The sequence below is a fragment of the Cygnus atratus genome, chromosome 4 (assembly GCF_013377495.2).
Source record: "Cygnus atratus isolate AKBS03 ecotype Queensland, Australia chromosome 4, CAtr_DNAZoo_HiC_assembly, whole genome shotgun sequence".
Taxonomy (NCBI): Eukaryota; Metazoa; Chordata; class Aves; order Anseriformes; family Anatidae; genus Cygnus; species Cygnus atratus.
The window spans coordinates 48,280,312-48,300,021 of NC_066365.1; the positions used below are offsets into that span (position 1 = coordinate 48,280,312).

The following is a 19,710-nucleotide window of genomic DNA, read 5'->3' on the forward strand; positions in this document are numbered from 1 at the left end:
TAGCATCCAAGTAGATTAAGGTAAGAATTTTCGTAATTCTGCTCTGCAGTGTTGTTAATAAAATAAATAAAATAGGTACAGTGTTATGATTAAACTATCATCACATCTGTAATACCTGATTATAGTTAACTGATTTGGAAATGCAATGCAAATTTTATTCTTTCTTTAATTGCGAGCTCTGGCTCTCTGGAGAGAAACACAGTGCTAACTTGCAGACCCAAGAGAATACGTTGCTTCTACATCTAGCCCTAGGGACCATATGCTGCTCTGTAGCTGAGACAGTAATGCTTCCTGTTGAGAGCAGTATAAACTAATGAAGAAATGTGCCAAACCTTATAGGTCACAGATTCATTTTTAATGAGACTCAGTTAAGTTTCCCGTGCACTCTTCTTTTACTGGATATTATGGAGCTTCCCAGATTTAATAACCATATGAGTTTCATTAGTTTCATTAAAAGCAGGGACTCCATCCCCTGTTTCAACAGCACTTATGAGGGTTGAGGTGGATTCTACCCTACTGTGCCCTTCAACTTCTCTCTAAGCCCTTCTACTTTCATTGCCCTGCCCCAAAAATTTTCTGCGTGTGTTTGCTGGGCTCTTCCAATGAAGACCTGTATAGCTTTAGGCTTCCAGGTCCAGATTGGACCCCAACTAGCTTCCCATACCACTGGGCATCAGCTCATGGCTTCATTCTGATCCACCATTTAATTCTTCTAAGGCACTTTTTTTTTTTTTTTTTTTGTTTTGGTAATCTGAGTAGTTTTGCACAGTGTTTTTTGTTTTAATAATGTTTCTTTTAGCATAATTACTTAACAAACACAAAAATAACAAATACAAAATTACTTTTCCTGCGTGTTTCCTCACTGCACTGGTACACAGCATTTGGTCATCTTGATCTTGGATAACTTAGGCTCTTATCATAGGTCATGTCATGTCCTCTCACTAGGAGAGTCTTTCCAGCTCATTTTCCAGAGCGTTTTCCTATTCAACAGCATAATAAGCGGAAAATGATGACTCAGTCCACAACAAACTGTGAAACTAAGTTCATCGCTATCACCTTCTGCTAAAACTTCCTTGACACCTATTCAATAATTAATTTCCTTCATTGTTCCTCTTTGATAAATTTCCACTTCTTGAAGCTTTTTCCTCACGAATAGGAAGGAACTCTAGTTTTCCCAGTGCTGTTTGTCACAAACTATCCACACCACAAGAGCTGACCAAAAAGCAAAGTGACAGTCTGAATCAAAGCCTGGAATGAAGCTAGATTATTCAGTAGCACCTACGAGGACCCACAAGCAATGTGCACATTCCTCTGTTAGCATATATACCAACTAATACGTTCTACTGTTTCTTGTGAACCGTATATCTTAGCTCAGTATAATTGTGTCCCTTGTCTTTCTCTCTTGTATGCGAATATATTTTTTCATTGTTCTTTTAAAGTACTCATTCAATATGTAGCCAGGGGGACATGATTAATTATCACATATTTCGTAAGGAAAAGCTCCCCAGTTGCAGAACAAAGCAGGCCTTCAGTGGGAATGGAGTACTTTCACCACATTCTTATTGTGTCTATACTTCATTTTTCATTTCTTGGCATTACAGCAGTGAGCTGTAGTATGCTCAGCCACCTGTACGAAATCTGCCTACCTGAATTGTTGAGAGAGGGATGTGAATCCCCTAAAAATTGTAGAAATTATCTAGCTGTGGACCTCAACATGGATTTGTGCTCAAATGCACGCTGTCAATTTTTTAAAGTGATTTATAGCCTGGCTTACAGGCAATAATTCCTGGTTTTCATTCTGAATGAATCTGCTATGCTTGCAAAATATATATCCTTCTTCATGTATTCTGTGGGCCAGCCAGTGATTCACCTTTGCACAGATAGATTGAAAGCTGGAATTGCCTGAGAGAGCTTTGTGTTGAAGGTGAGTCACTCTCTTGTTGCACCAAGCTGTAGTTCGCTGCCTTCCAAGTTCAGGAATCCCAGCATTTGCTGTAAACTAGATCACTGAAATGATTCACATCAAGCCTATCTATTTTTTAACCTCTGTTGTCTTAGCTGGCTTTCAGCAAGCTGTACAGACCGTTGCCCTGGAACAAAATGAGAGAACAGTGAAGTGGGCACAGCCAAATAAGCTCTGAAGAAAGAAACGGGACACTTCCTGTAGCAGCTTTGTCCTGCTAGTGTCTTAGGAAATGCCTTACAGAGACAGCGCAACATGAAGACAGGCATAGAGAATTTGGCATAGCAGATTTATTTAAATGCTAAGAAGGTGTAATTCTAACTGACCTAGAATTAGGTCTTAAAGTGGCCACATAGCCATTCAAGACTACTACGACAGTCTCTGGTATTTAAGAGCACCTATGGACTCCCTTCAGAGATTTGAGACTGTTACAGACTGTCTATTTACAGATAAACATCTCCCTTTCCACCTTTGTGTTTGCTGTGGTAGCATCTTCAGGAGGTATCCTCTACGTAGCCATCCTCATCTGGACTTCCCTGGTATGAGGCACATAACTCGCTTCAATTCTGCCTCCATTTGGGTCTGTCCCACCTGTACAATTTCCATTGCATTAGTCCCCTAAACTTTTCTGGGTAGACTGAATTTTCTGTGGATCCCTTATCAGTTCCAAAAATATGTCACATATCCACAATGCAAACCATGTCTTTGTGCATAGATTGTTGACACATTACCATGCTCTAGTCCTTTGTCTTCTTCCTAAGCGCCACTGTTCATAACAGAGGCCCCACCATTACCATCTTTTATTTCCTGCCAGGAATATAAAGATCGTGTCACCTCAGTGAAGATAGAGCTCTGCTGGGAACTGTAAAAGCAGCATATGTTTACAGTAATTTCAGAATAAGCCATCATTTTTTGCCCAAGAGGAGTCCAGCATGTTGGTTCTCAGGCAAGGACAAGCAGAATGGACATGAGGTCAACATGTGCTTGCTGTTAGCGCGATGGGTTTTGTGAGCATACACAATTCCAGCTGCCCCCTACACGTACTTGTCTGAGAGCAGCCTTTCTATTTAAATCCATTCAAAGCTCAGTTCTTTGTTTCAAGCTTTAGGCTCACACTTGCCTAGCCTTTTTTGAATTTCCTTGCTTGGTAGATGTTAGGAGTTAACAGCTGGTCTCCCATTATTTTTCTGAGAGCTCCTTTCATAAGGTGATTGTCATTGATAATCCAAATACAACAATTTGAAATGTGTGCGTGACTCTCACTGCATTCCACACATCCATTCTTGTCTTTACACACCATGCACAAAAATGTGAAAGTCACAAAAAGTCACTTTTTTCCATAAAATAATGCAGAAACATCTAACCTTCTCCATGATATGAAACTTTGCAACAAGCATGAAATTAAACATGACAAGTTAGCAGGGCTTTGTAGGGAAGGATTTTAAGAAGTCATGATATGTAGGAAACTGAAGATAACCTAGACTTTCTTGGTAAAATAGCAAAGATTTGGTTCGGATATATTTAACCTTACTTTGCACTGCCGCATAGCAGAAAAAAAAAACACATGAATGATGAGGACCCAATACAGAGAGGAGATTTGTGTGAGGTATATGTTTAGTATTTCACAGTTAGATAAGAAAACTATATGTATACACCATGTTTTGGTTGGTGATCAGTAGTGCTTTACTGAAGACAGTGTAGCAAGAGCTTGTGCATAGATGCCTATAAAGATCTTGACTTGAAAGTAGAATGAAAACACTTCTTCATTAGTCTTCTCACCTGCAAGGCATGGTAAAGTTTGAAAAGGGTATGTTTTCCCTAGGTGAAGACTAATACAAAATCTTTAATCTTGCACATCCAGGATCTAGCTAAGGTAATTTTATCTAAATTAATTTTCAATATCTGTCAATAACATGTATTTTAAAGTTTATTTAAATTCTACATCATTATAAATCTATCCACCAAAATTTATTCTTTAGTAATTTTACCATCCAAGTACTGAAACCTTTCAGGGGAGGGGAGACGTTTTGCCATTTTTTTTTTTATTATTATTATTTTTTTAAGTTTTCAACATCAAATAACTAGGTCATTCTGGCTGAAATGAGGTTAATTAGGTAGTTGAATCTAATCCCATTAATTGAAAGTCAGAGCTGCCAAGACTTTGTAAAGACAGAGACATTCAAAGCTTTTTTAATATCAAAGGACTTATGTTAAAGCCTGTTTTTTAATTTCCCATTTGGTCTTCATTATGTATTTTCACATACAATATAGACTTAAGTTTTGACCATTCAAAATGTACCTGTACTTCATTTCTGACTTTTATGACCAGTTAGCCAAGTTCAGATTTGTTAGCTGTATGCTGACAGCTGTATTCCACAATAAACTCCAAACTTCAATCAAACAGTCTAGGATCAATCATCTTTTAAGAAGCATGCAAGAGTACTTGTTGTATGAGAGTACAACATTTTCTCCTATAACCTATGGTGGAAGACTTCATAGAACTTAAGTATTTTATTTTGACTTGTATAGGTAATCTTTTCTAGTATTTCACTAAAAAGTATTGTTTGGATTGAAAAAAAAAAAAAACACTTATCAGCATCCTTGTAAAAATGCCACCTTTTGTATCCTTTCTGAAGAACTGTAAAGTTTCTCTTTAATTTGGTTCCTTATGCATAAAGTGTTGTGGTGTCCCTGACTTATGAAAAAAATCTGGTTTTCCTTCAGCTGTCACCTAAACACACTCATTCTATAGCAGTGCCTTCAGAAAGCTGCCAAGATGAGCAAACAGGGCTGAGCTGATGCAGACTGTGAAAAAGCATCCAGTGGGTGTCTGCTGTCTCTTTCTGTGGTTTGTTTTGTAGAGGCAATGATACCCGTGTTTAACCATAAGGCATTGATTGGTATGTGAGTACCAAGACTTAGTACAGCAGGTACCCTATCTAACCCTATTTCAGTTATACTGTGTCAATATTTGATGTATCAAATACCATATTTGATATGACAAATTTTTCATCTGAGTACCAGCTCCTTTTCCACAGGGGGGGATATTAGGGTTTTAAGGGGTACAAAGTCATTAAGCAGTTGTGCAACTTACTGAGCAAAGAAAACTTACTTTCAGGGTCGGTTCTTTTTAAAGATAGTATGAATACTGATATATACTTTCTATAGTATTACATTCTGCTTGTGGAAAATATTAGATCTTGTTATTTCAATTTTGATCTTGCTAACTTGCATGTTTCAATTTCTGCTATGCTGAGGACTTATGCCATAGCTGATATATGAATCCTTCAGTTTCACATTTGCCTTGATTCCTTGATTTTGTACTCATGTATTTTATCTTGTCCTTACGTAGGCTCCACAAGTGAATTAGTCCTGCTTTGGAGGAAAAACACACAAACAACAATCTCTTCAATGTCAGTTCAGTATTTTGAAACCTTTGTACCACCTTAAAACGCTTCCACCCTTTTTTTGGTGTGCTTACGCTTTAAATACTTGTAAGGTGTTATCATTACTCTCCCTTTGCATTATTAGCTGTCATTTGGCTAAGAAGAATATGTTTTAATCTTTTCTTGTAAATCAAACTCTTCAGCTCTTTAATCATTTATGTTGCTGTTATCTGAATTCCTTCAAAACGTGTTGACATCTTTGTGGTACTGGAAAGGCTAAAACTACCTGCTGCGTTTGTGAAAAGATTCATTTGTGCCAAATAGAGTATATCTGCTTGTTCTTTATGGACATACTGAGAATGTAAGTTGTTGTTCTTTCTATTATTTAGGTGAACAAAAAAATTAGTATTATGATTAAAACATCAGGAATAGTAAAAAAAGAAATACCTTACATTTCTACCACGTTTCTTTTTCCACAAAAGTACTTGAGGAATACACCTTTCATCATTAATTAAATACTTTATTTGTAATAAATATTCCTTAAAAACATTACTTTAACCTATCAATCTGAGATGTGATATTTGTCGTCTTCTTTGTTAGCTTCCTTGTCTTCTTTGGGGAGCGTTTTATTCCATTTGTCCAATTACTGTATTTTCCTAGGAATTTCTACATCATCTATTAATAAATATGAAATACTTTCTCCATTATTTCACTATCTCTTTGTTTCCCTCACCCCTTCTGTTATGAAGTACTTAGAAAGACATTTGTACTTACCTTGCTTCTAATGTACATAAAGATTCGTAGGTAGTTTTTCCATGTGTGTTTTGCTGATGCTATTTTAGATATTCAGGGTTTGTTTGTTTGTTTTTCAAGGCTTAGTTTAGATTAGTCCAGAGACATTATTGTTTTGCATTGAAACTGAGGGCAAGACTTGCATTTCTTTTTTTTTTCTTTAATTACTTTTTCAGTTCAGTAGTTCAATGGCAGCTCTGAAAACTGAATGTTTAAGTTCATAGAAAATAATGTCACTCATAAACAGAATTTTAATTCTCTCCTGTGTAACCCACCACATCATCTAGACATCTTTTTAGCAACAAATGACTACAGTATTTTTTAGATTGAAGAAGCTCTGAGCAGATAATCCTCATTTCAAAACCAGTTAATGTGCAAAAGCCACCATATATCTCTTTTTACCTTTGGAAAAATTTACTTGAAATGACCGTAAAACTTTATTAGGTCAGGTGTAGAGCCATAGCAAAACAAAGGTCAGGGTGTCATTCCTACAAACATAATGTAAGTTACATATTTTTACCTTGCTCTTCAGCCTCTAGAGTGCACAATTAGCTGAGCACCTAATAACAAAATGTCCTCCTAAGATAAATTAAGGGAACTTGCCAGCCAGTAGCTAGTCTCAAGACCCAGAGGTTTGGCAAAGTACTGCTGTGTCCTGTCACAGTTCTGGTCCCCAAACAACCAGTCCAAGCTCACTATCCTTGAGGCAGCCCTCAATACCTTTGCAGTAACTTGAACCTAAGGGAAGATTTTCCATGGAGCATAGTGATGTTCCAGAGGGCAGATATGCCTTGTCTGAAACCAGATGCCAGCAGGAACAACAAAGTGAATGCAGCAGCAAATTTAGCTGATTACCTGTGAAGTAAATTAAGGATAGATATGAAGAAATCCAATTCCTGGAATAGCAAACCAGACTGTGTCATTAAAACCTCATTTAATAGCATTGTTAACTTCATGGAGTAAATATGAAACATTAGCATCTAATGATAACCTTGGTTTCAGTTTTAGATTTCCTTTGTATTTGTTTAAGGTATACTGCGTGTACATTCATTACTCACAAAAACTTTATTATGGATAACAGAATGTATCTTCCAGTTGATGACTGCTTTAATCTTCTGGATAATTAGGTTTGACACTCCCCATAAAGCTTTAACTTGTGTCTGTGATACATTAAGCTTACAAAAGGTGAAGTGAAACACTAGATTCTTTATCTCTGAAAGATTAGGCATTAGAACCTGCAATCAGCAGTTACTGCAAGACTTCAGCTGAAATAACAAACCCCAGAAGAAAGTCAAAATAGTGTGCAATTCTTCATAAGGTATCATGTTTTTTTTTTCTCCTTTATTACATAATAATAATAATATAATTGTAGCCAATACCCTGACAAAAGAATCTGAAGTAGAAAAGACCCCAAGAATGTGTAGTCTTCTCTTCAGAGCAAAGAGGACAATTGTTTAAAGTGTTTTCAGTCCACCAGAGCAGTACATAAGAAAAGTTTTCGGTAGCTATGTAATAGCAGAATTTTAGTTGTCAAATGGAGGCATGCAAGTAAAACTACAGTATATGGCAGATACACCTGCCTTCTCCTCCCCTTGCCTCCCTCTCCCTCTTCCTGCCTCTGCTTCACAAAGCTGCATATACCAAGCCCAGCACAACTCTGTCATGCCTGGTTACATATGATGAGGGACCATCTTCCACCCTGCTGTGAGATGAAGCAGTGGGGTTGGTAAAAACCCAGGGTTCTCTCATTCATACCACCTGCTGCAGGGCTGGCAGCAGCCCAGGGCTGTGCTTGCAGAGAGTTCCCAGGCTGCATGTACCCCAGGTGAGAAAAACATCTCATGGTCTGTTGGCAGCTAACTCCAATGCTGCTGAACTGCTGTGAAACAGTTTCATAGAAACTTGTCAATGGCTATGCCAAATGGACTTTCAGAAAGATGAAAAAAGACTCTCTCTACAAATTCCTGTACCAAAACATAATCAAGCACTTAAGAAAAGCTGGCCTGAATTTTTCAATGTTGGGAAGCTAACGTATTCTTTCATTCTTTTTCCTCTAAACACTGGAATTAAAATGAACACATAAATGAAGCATCTCAAAGATGTTATGTCACAGACAGCTCCAGGACAAACAAAGCATGGCAGATAACAGGATCTGAAATCAGGAGTCTGAGGAAGTGAGACAGTGTCAAAAACAAATCAACAATCTACCTATACAAATAAATATTTGCACTAAAATATGGATCAAGGAAAAATTACCATTCACAAACTGCTCAGCAGTGCTTTAATTAGTGAAATCTTAAAACCTACTGAGAGTCCATATATTGTAAAGCTTTGATTCAGTTTGGATCCTACTTCCTTATGCAAATGGCATCACTTCTCATGAAGATATCTGATTTTCTCCGATTTTCTCTGTCAGTGAAGTCACAAATGTTCAGGCAGGGTTACATCCTGCTTGTCTTCACGTGACAAACAAACCTTCTGCAGAGACTGCATTTCAGAGACTGCCACAGTGGCAGCAGCAGGGACGAGAAGGGAGGAGGACAGCTCAGCCTCTTTACATCGTTTAATAAAACACACATTACACAGAGCGGTACTAATGAAGCAGACTTACATGAGTGCCCTAAACCTCACTAAATCTTGGGAATGAGCCTTTTCCATCTTATCCTTCAAGCACTAGGACTTTTTCTTTGGTTTAAAGTTTCTTGTTGCTCTTTGATCTCTCTGTTCAGGTTGATCTCTGTCTGCAGTCTGAATTATATCCCTGCTCACCCTCTGGCTGAGATGAATCTGGCTCACATAACACACCCCGTGCTCCCAGTCTTGTCACCGCTATGTACACAGTCACCAGCCAGCCACTGTTACATTATTTTAAACTCATGGAACCATGTTTTACAGAAAAATGGCTTTATTCACCATCACCGTTTGTGCTAGTTATTGCAGACAAGCTCAAAGATTTTATTGCTATTATATATATTTTTAGATTGTGCCATTTTGTGTAAGGGTTGTATAAACAGGAATACATTTAACCCAAGGAACTCACCACCTTAGAATGACAGGATAGACTTGAACAGGAGAGAACATAAGACAAGGAAGGAAAGCTGCTAATTGCGAAAGAAGATCATACAGACTGATTATAACAGGGAGTAGCAACAAGGATTTGTTTGAGAAATGCTGGGCTGCTTGGGCTCTTTTTTCTTTTTCCCTTCCTTTCTCTTTTTTCCCTTTCCCTTTTCCCTTTCCCTTTGTGGAGCATGCAATTTGCTATTATTGCAGCTTTGTATATAGCTACATTTCCACCCCCACTGGAAAGAAAGGACTAACTTAGACCATGTATCTTGATCTATAAAACTGTATTCATATGCCCTAATCCCACAGATAGGACACCTCAAGCTGTAATGTATTACTCAGCTGACAGAAAGATACTTCGGTATGGCCCATTTCCATGACAGGTCACTGTGATGGAGGAAGAAGCAATGCTACTTGATACTATTTTGCTTTGGTAAAGCACAGCAGATGGCTAATGCTGAAAACTTGTCTTAGTTCACAGCCTACCGCTGTCAGCTGTTCAGTATCAGCACCTCAAGTTAGGTAAAAGGAGGTGTTTGGACACCCCTATAGGTTAATGCTTCCATAAACTTCACTAGGCAGGTGCCTCACATATGGCTAAACAGAGTGAAACTTTAACACTTCATTTCTGATCTGAATTTTAAACTATGGCACCAGTGTTCACTAAATGTCCTCATTAATATGCAGTATTTCAAAAAGCAGTTGACAGCAGGGACAAGGTTGGATTTTCTGATAATGTAAGGGTAGTTTAGTTACATTAAAAAAGCAGGTTGATATGGACCAATGTACTACGGAAACTGGAAGTACATCTTCTTGCACGTTATTCAGTTGTTTCGTATTATTTTGCATTTATGGCTGCGATTAGAAATGTTTTCTACTTTCCTACATTAGATTATTTATCATTTGTGGAGCACACTGTGATAGTGAGATAGCAGTCTAGAAACAGCCAGATAAACTTACACTTTGAAGCACAAAAATCTCTAATTAAACTATGGGACTGTTTGTAAAGCAGGGCCATAATCACACCATGAGGTTTGCTAAATAGTGTTTATTTGGGATCACGTTTAATTTGAAACTCATAAAAGTATAATAGAAGGCCTATGCTACTCTACTGGGTTTACGTAAACCCACCAGCATGTATTTATCAGACAACAAAAGGCAACAAAGGTAGATATTTCAACAAGATCTTCTCAGTGTTTCACCAAAATAAGTCTAATTGTTTAGACACTGAAAAGTCCATGAAAGCAACATGCTTCTATCCATGCCGGCAGCTCAGGAAACTTTCCCTATAAGGTGCATGGTTTATTGTCTCTTCTCCAGATTTCATCCATTTAGCTCCAAGACTGTTTAGAGGTTAACTATAGGGTGTTGACATGTGGCACAGGACACTTTTCTGAGAGCGAAGTTTTTTGTGTGACATGCAGTAATATGGGGCTGGGTTGTGCACTCCCATTTTCAGCACCTTTGCAACAACCACCACTCAAACATTTATTATCTCAGGTGCAACTCCAGCGGAGCTCAGGACACAGAGCAACTCCAGCCTGTCATGTCCAGGGGGGGAGTGAAGGGAGCAGTGTGGAGCAGAGCAGCCAGCAATAGGAACTAGAGGTCAGATGGTGGAGAAGGATGTAGTCAGGGCAGGGGTGGGGAGGAAAATGTCCAAAGCATGATGGAGCAGGATTTCAAAGGTAGAAGAGAAAAACAGCAGCAAGAAATAACTTGTAAGGGAGCAGGGAGCTTAGAAAGGATAAAAAGAAATGGAGAGACTGAAAAGAAGAGAACATCATGCTCAAATCAGCAGAAAAATCCAGTGTGTGGGGTGACCTCTTCTACACTTTCTTCCTTCAACAAATAAACTTAATTTTTCCTTTCTTTTATCTATATCATGCAGTGACTCTTGATGCAGAAAGGAATCCTAATGTTCTCCCTCAGTACCATATACGTAGGAGGTTGAAACGTGGGAGGAGAGAATAGTGTTCGTCACTATGATCCCTACACTTCTATCCTTCCTCCCAGATCTCAAGGCCTGGGCTTCCATAACATAATAATTTTCACTCCTACTGCAAGAAATGAGAAAATAATGTCCTTCTGACATTTTTATTCTCAATTCAGAGGAAAAAAAAAAAAGTGCAAAACTTTCCATGGCTTTTTTTCATTAAAATGTCTGTTTAGAAATATCACAACATTGCATACCCACCCCGCTCCTGCCTATAATGGGAAGGAGGAACTGATGATGACAGGAGTTGCTGTCACTGCTGGGTCAAGTCCTTCCACCTGCAGACTGCTTCCAGGACTACTCCCTAAAAAGGTGTGGGAAAAGCTGAGCACCAGCAAGCAGTCCATGGGACAGATAAGCTGCCAAGCTGTTCCACCCTTATAAAAAGGCACCTATATGCTAAATTAAATTGCTAACTATTTTTGCCTTATCTGACTGAAGAACAGAGATCTTTTCTAAAACTGAGTCAAATTGAACAAAGATGTGGCTTTGTCATATAGGGCATTTTTCTGAGATTTGTCAAGCTTCTATTGAAAGAAACTTTTCTGTTTCAACAAAGTACATTTTGTTTGCATGTCTTTCCATAGGAATTTCTCTAAATCTTTACAGTCTGCTCTGATTGGTAGCTGCTGCTTGTCTAAAGATCTGATATGTATCAGATCTCTCAGATACTGCATATGTTGCAGTGCCAGATTTTCTTTTGGAAAGCAACATATGTAAAAGCCCAAATTCAAAGGGCTCCTTTCCCAGTCTGGTCTCCTAGATAGCATTTGGAGACATCTGCTGAGAGATGAAACAATGACACATGCTATGTGCCCAGCAGACATTTTTTAATTAGACCTAAAATTTGGATTCTGAATTATTCTTTTGTTTTGTGATACTTTTGGAGAGTTATGGCATTACCTTTCTGGGTCTGTAACATGGGGAAAGGTGGTTTCATGCATTAGATCAGGGAAGCTGCACAGACCACCCAAGGAAGATGGTCTGAATTTGTCATATCAATTGTTGCAGCCCACACTGAAGTCACAGAAAAGCTCAAACTGGCAGCACATTTTAAAAAATGACATGTTTCTGACTGGCTGTGCATATTTTGGATGCATACAGCCTTCCAGACTCAAGAGGCCAGAATCACATAGATGAACCAGAGATAAACATAAGAATTTGCCCATTCGTAAACACTCAGAAGGGAAGTTGATGCATTTTGAGCAAGCCTGAAGAGAGCAAGGCTTGCATAACTGTTTACTTCCTAGAAGCTGGATGCTGCCAGAACTCAAAAATGAGATCACCATTCCTGACCATCCCAGTACCTGATGCATTTGTGTCTGCTCTTTGCCCTGAGGAGGAAAAAAGTATGTTTAGTATTATCTTTGCAGACTGAAGTAAGGACAGAACCACTAAAGGAGCAGAAAACATATATGTTCGGCAAGATGAGATCCTCCAGCTTGAACTGTTGAGGAGTGGTAAAGTTAGAAGGCATTACCTTCTGCCTTCTGCCCCCAGATGGTTTACAAACTGTGTGTTTAAGAACGACGAGCAGCACTTTACAAGTATATCCAGCCTCGAGAGGAAGATTAGAGGAGCACAACGTTGCCTTTATTAAAAAGGCATTTCCAAAAAAAAATTCTGAAAAGTGGAAGACATAAGTGACTACAGCCCAGAGGCAGGCTGGCAGGGTGAGAGCAGAGACGGCGGCCTGGGAGAAGCAGTCATGGGGCCGTTCCTGGCTGGAGGGCTGGGCAGGCAGGTAGGGAGCTGGCCCGTATAAATATTTGCCTCTGGAATTCCACAGAAGCTGTTCCCGGACATGCATGCTGCTGTGCACGTGTGTGCCACAGCCTCTTTCCTCAGGGTGTGCTGTAGCCTTTCTTCCAAACACTGGCTACTGCATTCCTCTCCTGTCAGCAGCAGACCCCTTTCCTTCAGATTCCCTTCACATTATGTTTAGTCGAGCACACGTTGTTGGCGCATCCAGTTTACCTTTTGACCATAATTATTTCTTCATTTTCTTCATCTTATTTCACCTTTTTGTCTCATTAAGCAGGAAAAATAGAATGATTCTGGTGGATAGCTGGAGTACTAACTGTACTATGGCTGTGATAGCCATGAGTGCTATTCAGAAAAAAAAAAAAAAAGAAAAAAAAAAGGAAAGAAAAGAAAAGTGCCTGCTGCTGGTTTTCCTTAAGTTTCCAGGCACAGTGAAGCAAAGACACAAAGCTGCATCATACATTTTATCTAGATGTTGACTGGGAGGTTTGGACCTTGCTTTTTTTTTGGATGCATTTGGCTGTATTACCTGTGTACAGATAATTGAATTGTGGATGTAACATACAGCAGGGTGCATAGGCCATTTCCTAGCTAAAGCAGGATATTTGTTTTCCAGATCTTCTCCAGTACGTTTCTGAATACGACAGTCAAATGTTTAGCCATTTCCTTTAAAAACTTTTTCTTTGCCACTCTGTAAATCTCACCATTAAAACCCTTTTTTCTTTCATGTCATTCCCAGTGATCCAGTTTAACTGCTTGGTTTAACAGCTTTCCCCATAAATTAATCTAAAACATTCACATTGACCTACACCAGAGATTCACCAGCTGAGGTCTGTATGCATGTACTTGGCACCAGCGGCATCCTCTCTCAGCTCAGACTGTGAGCATGAGTTTGCTGGAGTAACGGAGTAAGCTTTCCCACCCAAACAACCTGAAGTTCACTGCAGGCATGATGTGATTCAGGCAGATGCCTCCCCCAGACAGATGCATTTGTGAGGAGAGAGAGAATATGTGTAAGCTGAAAAGGAGAATATCTCTATGTGAGCAGTTATCATTTAGGCAGGCTTTGTGCAGTTCCAGTAGTGTTTCTCCAAAGACAGAGCCACGTTTGGGAATGTGGTGTGGAGGAGCTTGCCTGAGATGCAGCCTAGAGCTCTCAGTAGGAGTGGAAAGGAGCCATCAGATAAAGGCACAGCAGCAGTGGCAGCTCGTCAGCTTTCCTCTACGTGCATGGGTGTTTCCCAGTGCAGATCTAAGAGCCCCCACCATCGCGACCCTGCTGCCACCAACTGCTGGTTTCCCAGCACGTTTGGTTTTGTGGATGTGGTTCAGCATTTTTGAATATCGAGAGCTCCAGACCGGAACTGAGTGCCTTGTTCCTCTAGGAGTGTTCCTTAAATAACGTAGCGATAGAGGCTGAGACACAGCTCTGCTTTGATGCCTCCTTCTAACAGGATTTAAAAGTCACTTTATGCTTTCACATTGCACAGCAAACTCTTAGCTCGTTTTATGGCCATAGTGAATGTCATGCATCTCAAATTTCCTTCTTTGGTTGTATAAACTTTCTTTTAACTATTTTCCCTGCTACATCCCTCAGTCTACTCTTTTCTAAAATGAATATGCTTTTATTTCCTATCCATATTTCTAGCCTGTCTACACCTAATTCTTTTCCTGTACGCGGCTCATTAAGAATTTTCTGACATGGAGTTAAATTCTTTACACAATCTTGCTTAGATTATCCATTTACATGTCAAGTAACATCAGACAAGCAGACTCCCTTAACCATCTTCCTCCCTATTTGTTACAGTTTATCTTTACTCCTCCTTTGTCCTTTGTGGGGTCATTCTGACATTTTCCTGTCCATTTAATTGAACTGGTTGCACAGCTTTAAATATTTTGAGCTATGACACGCCTACATGCGTAAGAGAACCCACAAAAGCACTCAAAGAATTAAACCCTGATCAGCAATATCCATTGCTCTTCTGTTGGTTTAGCTGCTAAGATGAATACCGGTGGATGTGTTTTTATTGGCATTTTAGCCTAGACCAGGAGCATGTCTTTGACAAGAATATCCCCAATACCGTGCTTTGGTTCATATCTCTAAGAAGTCTTGGAGCATGGGAATTCAGATTTTCAGATGAAGTTAGGTCAGAAGACACATGCTGGTAATGCACCAGTGACCTCCTAGAGAGGATTCGCTCAGTCCACGACACCCAGGTAGGGCTAGTTCAAAGTAACCCACACAAGGTGTGTCAGAACTGTGGTAATATCTCTCTCGCTATGTAATCCGCTCTTTGTAGGACACATTGCTGGTTATGTAGACATAGCCACTGGTAGCTAAAAACCTGCTGAGACTGCCTTCTCCCTCATCGCCTTCTGTTGTCCTCTGGCAGTGGTGTTCAGCTGAAATACAGAGGTACACATATTGAGTGCCAGATGTAGATAGTGCTCCTTCTCCTCCAGCTTACTGTAACCTCATTTAAAAATGAACCAGTGATCTTCTGAGCTAGTCACTAACAGAAGCAATGGAAGATGTCACCTGAACAGGGGGTATGTGTTTTCTAAGTTTCCAGGTAGACAGATTACACTGTGGTCATAATGTCTGCATTTGCCGATGTACGCATTGTCACTCGATCTACAAGGAAGTTTTGCCAGAATAGAAAGAAAAAAAATAAATAAAGTATTTAAGGAGTGTGTAATCATGTTGGATTTCTCTAGAGAGTTGGCTGCTTCTTTCTCCATCCGGCCTCCAAAAGTAGGAGGGGTATAATGGGGAAAGCAATTGCAAACTTTAGAGATCCCTTGCTGCTGTTGGTTTTCTTCAAAGATGCACACAGGACATTAGTGTTTGCAGATGCTCTGTAAAGATAAAAGACAAAGGCCTAGATGGGAATAAATTATGATCTGCATTAAGTAGATGGTGAGCCAATTCTTCCCTCAGTTACACTATTGCAAATCCTGTAAATTTCTTTGCATTGTCAGGATGAGATCATGATTTGTCTTAGAGGAAATTAGGACTAGGGAAAATAAAGGGAACTTAGAAGGCAACGGAAAAGTTGCAACAAATAAGAAAATGTAAAATAAATTATCTAGTATAGAATTAAGAGAAAAAAAGTGTTTTGTTCTTAAGAGTGAATTGAAAGGGAGTGGAAATCCACAGACTGGAACTTGCTATTCTGAACTTTGATCTCTGTGTGCCAACCTTGTGAAAACTTAATCAATCAATTTAATGATAACGTAATCCTTCACAAGAAAGTAATGGTATCTGACTTGAAACTGTAGTTGCTGCTTTAAAAAAAAAAAAAAAAAAAGCCTCCACCTTGAATTAACATGAAGACAACTTTATTCTTCAGTAGTCCTTGCTTTCCTGATGTCAAATGGGATTAGTTTTTTAGGGTGGGATCTCTCACCTCTTCAAACATTAGGACAGGCATCTCATACATACTAAGAAGGAAAAGAAAAGTTTCAGCTACCCCTTTATTCCTTTCTTCCTCTCTCAGGGAAGTCACAGGACACAGCAGTCAATTAAAAAGGTCAAAATAAGCAAGGGCAAATGGCTTCTTTTACTGTGACTACGCATCTGAGTTACCTAATGAACTTTTTACACATGGGATCTTATCTTTAACAGAGATGTGGTTGTCTAGTTCTCCCTTCCTTTTTTCTCCTTTCCTGTTTTCCTGCCAATTTTGTATTTCTATCACTTTGTTACTGTATTGGCATAAAGTAGTACATACAAGAAACTCAGAATCAGGCCCAATTCTGTGCCACAGATAGGGTGATATACAGGAAAAATGGGGTAAAAAAATAAAATACTCAACCACAGATATTTAAAATGACTGTAGATCTTTTTCTATTTCTTACCTTTTTCTTGTCAACACATGAAAGATTACCTGAAATATCAGTTAAGCAGGGGAATATTATCCTAATAAATGAGCATGCGAGTATGTGTCCAGTAAGTTATTTGATTAAACAGGAAGCTAGAATCCTATAGATATCCACAAATAAAGCCCCAAATCTAAATGACTGTATCGTTAGCTCATTTGTAAACTGTTCCAGATGTAAGATTTTGGCAGCTTTCCAGTAGGCTGGCTGCAGTCTGAGCTTTCCTGCATCCGCAGTGAGAACTGCAATGCCTGACTCTTCAAGGAAAAGCTCCACGGGGCTGACGACAAATTATATGAAGTAACAACCTGCCTGCCTGGTGGAGAGATATTCAGACAGATCCCCGGGCAAAGGATGCCCTTTTTCCTGGGGCCAAGCTGCAGCCGTTTGCCTATGGATGTGTGATCGATCTGCATTATGAATCAGGTAGCAAAAGCCCCTCTGAGAAGATCATTCAGTGATCACATCAGGGACTCCACTGCCAGAGCCTTGGATGTTATCTGGAAAAACACACGAGACAGACGGCTGGCAGGTGAGAGGGGCATATTAAATAAGCATGCTTTAAGACTCACGAGAGACCGGAATCAATAATGGTAATTAGTATCGTTTGCATAATGTGTCAGTGTCGCCTCTGAGCGTTTCTCCAGCGTTTTGCTTCTGTGTCACGTTACTTGGGTGTTATGCCTATGGCGGGATGTGCGGGCTGCTCTAACGAGATGAGATAAACATCAGCTAAAAGAAAAGAAGCAGACAATTTTGGTCTGCTCTTGTGGTGCAAACTCCTCAGCCCTGAAGCGTGCTGAAGTGTTTTATTTTGCTGCTAGGTCAGAGCCGGTGCTGTGATGTGCTTCGGTGCGCTGCATTCGGGCGTTTTGTAGCAAAGGCATGTGTCAGTCGGGATATCTGGGCTGCGCGCTGAGCCATCGCTGGTATTTCCTCTGGCAAGGGCTTCAGCGCCACGAGCTCCAAGTGAGTGTCAGGTATGCCAGAGCTGGGCTTCTGAGACGTAAATTAAGCACCAACTATACGGTCACAAATTGCATTTTTATTTTGACTTGCTAGGACTCAAAAACCTGAGGCAAACCATAACTGAGGGCTGGAGGAGAAGATAATTTAACTAATTTGATTTTCCTCCTCTTTAGTTGTCTGTCTGCTAGCTTGAATGCTTCTCATTCACCCTGCTGGGGCTGTTACTTTTATTATCATGGCATTTAGAGGCTTGAGAAAAAGGCAGCAGAACTGCATGGTGGGTGTGACATGCCGGAGGTTTGTTTGTATACTTACAGTGGGGGCGGTTTGTCCCACAGGAGGGAAGGAGTAAGGAGAAATGTGAGCCACGATAAGATCGAGGATGAGATGACCAAGAGGCAGACATTAGGGCTCACTAATGTAAACTGAACTTTTACATCATTCTCCTGCACTTTATGTTTTGGAGGAATAAGAGCAGCTAAGTACGTCACAGATGCTTGCGATGGTGCACTGATCCCAAAGCTGATTACATCAGGTAATTAGGCAAGGAGTGACCATGGCCTGTACGGAGAAACAGGGGCAGAAACATGCTTTGAATTAGTGCAACTTGTAAAAACCTTGTTCTGTGCAGTGTGTTAGTGGCTGGATGCTTTCTGTGCCTGGTCCCACAGATAGTAAGGGACAGTGAGTTTCCTGGAGAGAAGACCTTAGCTTCACTGCTCTTCCAGTAATGCCTCGTGGACGGGTGTCAGAGGAGATGGGAACACCACTGATTTACTTCAGTGCTCAGAAGTTAGTCACCAACATGCCAGTGTTGTGAAAGTGGTGGGCATTAACCTCTTCCATGACAAACCAAACTGGGCAGGTTGTCTGATTCTTGGCTCAGAGGCAGGTTAGAGTTAGAAAATTAAGTCCTGCTGCTTGGGACATTCCTGAAACTCCAGTGGAAGGTGCACTGAGTGGAAAGAAAGTCTGAATAAAAAGGCATGGATGTTGCACAAATCTATAAAAGGGAAGCTGGTGGGGCCAAGTGAGCTGTTGTTTAATCTGCATGTTGCCTGGTCAGCTGGACACTTGTTTACCCTGGCATGCGCTTCCATTCCACCTGCTTGAGATGTTTATATGACTGCTTTGAAGTGAGCTTTTTTAATTTATAGTTGCGTTCAGGATGGCATTTACATCAACAGATTCCAAGTACCTCTGGCCTGTGTCCACAGAAGTCAGCTACTACAACCACTGTCTTCTGTAAAATTGTTTCCCTCTTGTCAGTTCACATAGGAAGGCATAAACTGATGTGTACCTTATACCTTTTGTATGTGACCTACATATGGAAATATGTAGGTTTTATCAGGATACGAAAAGACCTTGATAAATGTATATATTTAACCTTGAATGTTTGGGGGATAGACAACTGCTAATTATATTTCTTGAGACTCTGTCACATTCCTAGAAATGAGGAGTGAACATGAACCCTTCAGCCTCTTTAACTGCGCTGATAAGGGGCGGCATGTTTTTATTCTACTTGGCAGATGGTTATGAGCCATCACAGTTTTTATCAAAACAAGGCTTAGATGTTAGAGGACCCTTAGAGTAGTGACAGTTTCATTTTCCAGGCTCTGCTGGTGATGTAGGGTTGTCAGGCCACTAGTATATTTGGGCAGAAAATCATCAGACTGAACACCCAATAAGCAGTACAGTAGGCAACTGGAGTGGAGGTAGCAGGGTGTATTCCTGAAAGTACTTCATAAATAACAGAGACTGAGGAAGAGAAAGAAAACAGCAACAAACCATGTTGCTGTTCTGTTTGCTCTCTGGGATATCAGCAGTTTAAACTGCTGACTACCAAAAAATGGCAAAGAAGGGTCATGACACTGAAATAAGAAATCCACTTA

The 19,710-nt window shown here is 39.9% G+C and overlaps 1 protein-coding gene across 13 annotated transcripts in view; it reads left to right on the forward strand.

The window, feature by feature from the left end:
• Window positions 1-19,710, forward strand: part of DLC1 (DLC1 Rho GTPase activating protein) — a 271,834-nt gene that overhangs the window by 154,486 nt on the left and 97,638 nt on the right. The window contains exon 1 of one of the 13 annotated variants that reach the window (XM_035550935.2): window positions 16,831-17,381. The exons of 11 other annotated variants lie outside the window; for them this stretch is intronic. In XM_035550935.2, the coding sequence (XP_035406828.1) occupies window positions 17,267-17,381 (115 nt within the window). In that variant the 5' untranslated portion in view covers window positions 16,831-17,266. Of the gene's footprint in view, window positions 1-16,830; window positions 17,382-19,710 lie in introns of those variants that run through there. One more of the 13 variants, XM_035550960.2, reaches the window with a different exon arrangement.